This window comes from Calidris pugnax, unplaced genomic scaffold (genome assembly GCF_001431845.1).
Source record: "Calidris pugnax isolate Ruff unplaced genomic scaffold, ASM143184v1 scaffold294, whole genome shotgun sequence".
Classification (NCBI taxonomy): domain Eukaryota; kingdom Metazoa; phylum Chordata; class Aves; order Charadriiformes; family Scolopacidae; genus Calidris; species Calidris pugnax.
In genome coordinates, this window is record NW_015094505.1 from 798,091 (window position 1) to 805,113 (window position 7,023).

The 7,023-nt window shown below is 47.1% G+C and overlaps 1 protein-coding gene across 2 annotated transcripts in view; it reads left to right on the plus strand.

Annotated features, from left to right (window-relative positions):
• The first annotated feature begins 332 nt into the window (after positions 1-332).
• Positions 333-7,023, plus strand: part of OGT (O-linked N-acetylglucosamine (GlcNAc) transferase) — a 32,101-nt gene continuing 25,410 nt past the window's right edge. The window contains exons 1-3 of one of the 2 annotated variants that reach the window (XM_014963078.1): positions 333-592; positions 4,812-4,992; positions 6,079-6,322. In XM_014963078.1, coding sequence (XP_014818564.1) covers positions 556-592; positions 4,812-4,992; positions 6,079-6,322 — 462 coding nt within the window. In that variant the 5' untranslated portion in view covers positions 333-555. The remainder of the gene's footprint in view (positions 593-4,811; positions 4,993-6,078; positions 6,323-7,023) is intronic. The other variant, XM_014963079.1, reaches the window with a different exon arrangement.

Consider the following 7,023-nt stretch of genomic DNA (forward strand, 5'->3'; position numbering starts at 1 on the left):
GGGGGGGCCGGGGGGGGGGGGGGCTCCCGGGGCCGCACCTCCCCACACCCTCATGGGCCGCGGCCGCCATGTGCGGGGCGGTGGGGGGGGGACGGGACACCCGCACGGCGGAGGGCGGCTGCGCACGCGCAGTGCGGCTGCGTTTGTCGCAACGGCTCTGCGCGGAGGGATACCTGAGCTGGCGAGGATGTTCTGCGCTCACTGAGGTGGCTGCTTGCCTGGGGCGGGGAGGAGGGAGTGTGTGTGTGTGGGGGGGTGGGGGTTGGCGGAAGGAGACGGAGGAAGTTCCGGTCGAGCTTCATCCGCTGCACGGGTGCGCCGTGCGGTCCCGCTGGCTGGCTCCGCCCGGACTACTTGCCGGGGGGAGTTAGTCCCGGCAGCGACCATTCGGCAATTTGGTTGCCTCTGCCACCGCCATTTCGAGAGCCGCCGCCGCCTCAGCGTACCGGGGCTGTGGGCAGCTCGGTCCTGCGCCGCCCGCTTCAGCGAGCGGGCCTCTCCGCGACCGCGGCCCTTCCGCTGCCTCCACCGGAGCCTCACCGGCCCCCTTTCGCCATGGCGACCTCCGTGGGGAACGTGGCCGACAGCACAGGTACCGCGGCCTCGCCGTGCGGGGACGGGCGCGCCGGGGGCCCGCAGCCCTGCGGGGGCCGGGCCCTGCCCTCGCCCGGGGGCCGCACTTGCGCTTCCCCGGGGCCGCGGCTGACTCGCCCCCGAGCGCGGCGCTCCCCGCTCGCCGGGCCCGCTCCCGGCGGAACTTTCCAGAAGCGGCGGCCTGGGCGAGGCGGTGGCTCCCGCCGCCTTTGTGCTTGTCTCCCCTCGCCTCGGGCCCGGGCTCGGCCCCTCGGCGGGCTCTGCTGGGCCCCGGCCGGCCGCGGGCTGGCGGCTGCTGCGGGAGGAGCGGGGCGCGGCGGGCTGTGGCGCGGTGCTCTCTTATTCTATATTTATCGCGCTGTCAGGTGACTGCGTTTCTGTAGAGGACGATAGAGGGTAAAAACCTGACCCAAACCCTGCGGGGACTGGTCCGGAACCTCTCGCTGTGCTTGAGGAACGGATTTTTCTGCCGCGTAGCCGAGAAGTGCATGGCTTTTGTGGGCAGTAGGGTAGTCGCTAGATTGCTCTAGCCAAGAAAGATCCTGTTCTGCGCTTAATTTACCCGTCCAGAACTTGAGGGATGGGGCAGAGAATCGCAGAAATCTCCCTTTTTCCCTGTAGGGCAAGAAAACGAAGTATTCTGCTCACTGAGACGGTGAAAGGACAGTAAAGCTTTATCCCCTAGATTTTTGGGGGTTTCTGTAAGCAGAGGGAAAGAAGAGTATGAAAAGCTGGAACGATGCCTGGGAAAAAATAGGGGAAAGCAATATGGAGAAAGAGGTGGGATAGCGATGCAGAGATAGGGATGTAAAGGGAAATGGTAGGGATCCAAAGGGGAGATAGAGAGGCTGAGTGCTGCAGTACGGTATTCCACTGCTCCTCACCTAAAACTGCTTGTCCCCGAGGCTGCAGCATCCTCTGGCAGCCTTGATCTGGGGAGTGGAGAGGAACATGTGCTCGCTCGGGGGGAGCCCTGTGCTCCTCCCCACCACCCAGAGGGAGGTGGCAGCTCTTCCTGGCTGGGCCTAGATTTTATTTAAATGTAAGATTGAGCATGAGCATACGGGAAGTGCTTAGATGTATCTCTGGGAGGGGAAAATGGCCTTGAGTATGTCTGTGATAGTTCTGTGTGGATTTTTATTCTCCTTGTATAGAAGTTCCAGGAAAGGTTGTTGTCATAGCACGTGCAGAAAGAGGTGGGATAGCGATGCAGAGATAGGGATGTAAAGGGAAAGGGTAGGGATCCAAAGGGGAGATGGAGAGGCTGGGTGCTGCAGTACGGGATTTCACTGCTTCTCACCTAAAACTGCGTGTCCTCGAGGCTGCAGCATCCTCTGGCAGCCTTGGTCTGGGGAGTGGAGAGGAACATGTGCTCGCTCGGGGGGAGCCCTGTGCTCCTCCCCACCACCCAGAGGGAGGTGGCAGCTCTTCCTGGCTGGGCCTAGATTTTATTTAAATGTAAGATTGAGCATGAGCATACGGGAAGTGCTTAGATGTATCTCTGGGAGGGGAAAATGGCCTTGAGTATGTCTGTGATAGTTCTGTGTGGATTTTTATTCTCCTTGTATAGAAGTTCCAGGAAAGGTTGTTGTCATAGCACGTGCAAGGCTTTTCCAAGGTCATAGAGAAAGCACGTAGCACAAATTACCCTAGGTAAATAAATTCATTTATGCAAGACTTGATAAGGGATTCTTCTGTCTGTGACTCTTCACTGCAGTTATTTTCTTTAGAAATGGATTCAGTGAGCAACTGTTAAAGGTTGTGGTGTGAATTCTTTGCCTTGTAGAACTTCTCTTCCAGCCAACTTTCTATGAAAAGTTTAGCTCGTCTTGAACTTCGTGATACAGCTCTCTGCTTCCTTCTTTTCAATGAACTTCTCAAGAGTCGTGTCCAAAAATACTCCTTTGGAAGTCGATGACTTGGCTGTTTTACGCTGAGCGATTGGTTTGCTTCATCTGTTCCAGGGGGTGGCTGGGTGGGGTGTTTTCTGAAGAGACTTGATAAATGAAAGAAAATTCTAGAGTTTTGGTTATTTTGTTGCTTTTATTAGCGATTCTTGTTCCTGAGTGTTAAAAACAGTATTTCTGCACCACCTTCTGTCTTGCCCTGGATGTTGCAACCTCAGTTTCACTTTTTGCTGAAGTAGGCAAAATGTAGCATTTAGATAAGAGTTGGAAGGTTCTGTCCAGGAGGTCATGAGAATCTAAGTCTAAACTTTTGGATGTTTTGTTTGGGGGAGTTTTGTGTTTGGTTTTTTGGGTTTGTTTTTTCTTTAGCTTTGAAATTTACCACCACTGTGGACATTTATTTGGAAAAGAAATTATGCAGTGAGGTCCATGGGATATGCTCTTCCTCTCTCTCTAGTTTCCCTGTGTTTGTGCCATCAACAGAACTTGAAAATACACTGATTGCCAGAGGGGCTGAACCTCTGTGGCTGCTCAGGGCAGAGGCAGGGAGTGAGGAACAGCGTGTTGGGACTCAGTGTCATCGTGGCTGTCAGCACCCTGGACTTTTATAAATGGTGCTGTCCTTCTCAGGATGAATAGCAGTTGTGTCTGTTTCTTGCCAGTAGGTTTAACCAGATACTGAAGTCCACTTTTCCCTTAGTCAGGGTTTGGAAAGCTGTTAAGCCTGGCTCCTAGAAAGCAGGAATCTAATCCAGATGAAGATACTTGACAATGACTAGTGGAGCATCTAAAAATGAGTAGCTTTGCTAGTTCCAATTTATTGTGAAACAGTTGAAGTTTTTAGCACTGACAGAGACAATATACTGTCTGGAAAAACAACTTTAGTTACATCATCTTATTCTTCAATTTTATCTTGAATCTATTGCTAAAAAAGCAATTTTGAAAATAATTTAAATAATTTGTATTGATCCTAATTTGGTAAAACACTAGATAGTAAATCTGTACCTAATCTCTATGTGTTTATTTTGCTATCTTTGAAGTTCTCACAAAAGAATTAAACAGTCTCAGAGGATTTTTGTAGGATTTTTTGAAAGTGCAAAAATGTGTGTACTTGGATATTGAGGTGCTTCCTTGTATTAGGTTTCATTAAACTACAAATTCTAAAACACTCCAGGCCCAGGTGGGAAGTCTTTCATGAATGGACTTAAATGACTTCAGAGTAGTGGAAATGCTGGACTTCAGGAGGAAAAATAAGAGATACTTGTGGTAATGGAACCTTTAAATAGTAAGAGCCGTTGGTACAAAGGCAGAATTTGAAGGTCAGCACTTCTGTAGGATGAACAGTTGTGACTTTTCCATAGTTTCATCCAGAACTGTGCTTTGTAAGAAATATTATCTACGTTTCACACTTAAGGTTGTTTTTTTCTAAAGGAGGTGGTGTTTTATTTAAGTATTTTGTTTTCCACAATTGTACCTCAAAATACTAAAACTGTTTTGTCGCTCCTGTTCCAGCTGAGCCTCCAGAAGCACTAACTCCTTTCATGTACCCCGTTTGTTTAGTGTTTCCTTCTGTAGTCCAGTTGCATAATCATTGAATTGTGTGTTTGTGTCTCGTCAGATACTGTTTCAAGGCCAATTTTCTTTTCCTATGAAGGCATTTTTACTGATTATAGGGAATGTGGGAGTATAGGGGACTCAAGGAATGTTATGCGTTGCTTTTTTTTCTTATTTTATTTTATTAAGGGCCTTCACTACTGGCACAGCAAAACTTCTTTTGTTCAAGGCCTTCGAAATCTTTCTCTGCTGTCCTTCATTTCCCTATTAAGTTTTTAGCATTTGTTTTTAATTCTACAAAGCATAAGATTTACAGGGTTGGGGAAGAGTAAGGAGACTCGTTGTGTCAGCAGCGCTTCTGCTGTTACGAACCAAAGTTCAATTCCGTGCCAGGAATATAATATAATATATTATACCTGTAAATATATTGCAGGTTAATGGAAAATGATTGACTTACAAATACAGTCATTACTGTCTTCCTCTTTCCTATTATTAGGTGATGAAGTCCTGCGCTTGTTCAGATAATGTTAGAAGTATCATAGTAATAGGTTGGGAGATGAATACCTGAGAGTTCAAACTGCCACTGTAGTGTTTTATGTAATTCCAAACGTATTCATCCTTCAGTTGTGTATGCCTTTTTTTTTTTCACATTGTTTTGTTTTGGTTTTTTGTTGTTTTGTTTTTGTTTTGTTTTTGTTTTGTTCCCATTATCTAACTTTTTGTTTTCCCCCCTTAAATGTTTTGGTGATTCTCCAGAACCAACGAAACGTATGCTTTCCTTCCAAGGGTTAGCGGAGTTGGCTCATCGTGAGTATCAGGCAGGAGACTTTGAAGCAGCAGAGAGACACTGCATGCAGCTTTGGAGACAAGAGCCTGATAACACTGGTGTGCTTTTATTGCTATCCTCCATTCACTTCCAGTGTCGCAGATTGGACAGGTAGGAGACTTGAGGTGTTCTCTCCAGCTTTCTTTATAGCTTCCCTCTCTAATAGCACTGAGCATAGCTGACAGAAGTTTCATTCTAATGTTGATTTCTTTTTCTTAATTACTGAACACAAATACTGACTGACTTCATGGCAGCAGTAATGTCTGGGTGGGAATAATGTTCTTTCTGGATTTTGTTAGGGTCAGAGAAATACAAATTGGAATCTCCAGCATTACAATAAACAACAGATCTTGCCATTATTCTCATGTTGTTATAATATGGCACACGTTAATATTGGAGTGTCTGCCACACTTGAGTGTACTGAAGGTATTTAATGTGTAAACAGAGGCTTTTGTTTATTTATTCCACCTGCAGTGTGAGGGTTTGTGGGTTTGTTTTCTTTTTGTTTTTGTTTTTTAAGTTGCGAGATTGATTGTTTGCTGTGAAATGGCATGATTAGTTATGGATTTTTGACACTGGAAAGTTGTCTCCATATTCTTTCTGCTTGCCTGTTCCTGATCTTCCTTTACGTTCCTTAAGCATTTTGAACTTGTTCTAGATGTAAATGTGCATGTTCTAATGAAGGGAGTAAGAACCTTCGACTGAGATTGATTTTATTAGGCTTCTGAATAAAGTTGTAATAGCAGTTCAGATATAGGAAAGGGAGATGGGGGAGGATACAATGAACTTTTATATCCACATATATCAGCTGTGTCCTCCTCCTTGAAAAGAGTATTGTGTGGAACATTGCTTAAAGCATGCAAATGTTGGAAGTGGCCCCACAGGATTTCTGTAGTGTTTTCTCCACGTGTGCTGAGTTCAGGTTTGGTGAGGCAACCTGAGTCCTACATGGCAGTTGTCTTTCTTCAGTAAAATCTAAAATATGTACAGGGGAGGTGGTAGTTTAAGCTAGAAAAGGGTAAAAATTCAAGACAGCTCTTTAAGTCCAGATTTGTTGGCTGTATATTTGGCTCTGTTAACCATGAATGTTCATGAAGTAACTAGGTGAACAGGCAGACACTGAAAGTCAAGGGTGGAGGTTTTGGGTTGGTGGGGTTGGCTTTGGTTTGGTTTGCTAACTTGTCTAATTTTCTCCAGGTCTGCTCACTTCAGCACTTTGGCTATTAAACAGAATCCACTGTTGGCTGAAGCCTACTCGAATCTGGGCAATGTGTACAAGGAACGTGGACAGCTCCAAGAAGCAATTGAACATTACAGACACGCACTGCGCCTCAAGCCAGATTTCATTGATGGATATATTAATTTGGCTGCTGCACTGGTAGCTGCAGGTGATATGGAAGGAGCAGTACAGGCATATGTATCTGCCCTTCAGTACAACCCTGTAAGTAACGATTTTATAGAAGAACATCATACTTCACTATTGCCCCAGGACACACCAATAGCAGATTTCAAAGAACAAACAAGTGATAACTCCTCCCTCTGACTTGTACACTATAAACTTAACAAGTTACTTAATTATTTTCTTAAGGATCTTTGAAAGTCTTCTGTAACAAAAGTTTTATATCACAGTAAGGGATAGTGGTCATGTGCTTCATGGAATCACGGAATTGTCAGAGTTGGAAGGGACCTCTAGAGATCCTCCAGTCCAACTCCCTGCCAAAGCAGGGCTGCCCAGAGCACATCACTCAGGAGCATCCAGGTGGGGCTTGAAGATCTCCAGAGAAGGGGACTCCACACCCTCCCTGGGCAGCCTCTGCCAGGGCTCTGCCACCCTCACCCCAAACAAGTTCTTCCTCACATCCCAGTGGAACTTCCCATGGTCCAGCTTGTGCCCGTTGCCCCTCGTCCTGTCACTGGGAACCACTGGAAAGAGTCCGGCTCCATCCTCCTCCAACCCACCCTTTAGACACTTGTCAGCATTGATAAGGTCTCCCCTCAGCCTTCTCTTCTCCAGGCTCAAGAGCCCCAGCTCTCTCAGCCTTTCCTCATCAGGGAGATGCTCCAATCCCTCCATCATCTCTGTTGCCCTACGCTGGACTCTCTCCAGCAGTTCCCTGTCCCTCTTGAACTGGGGAGCCCAGC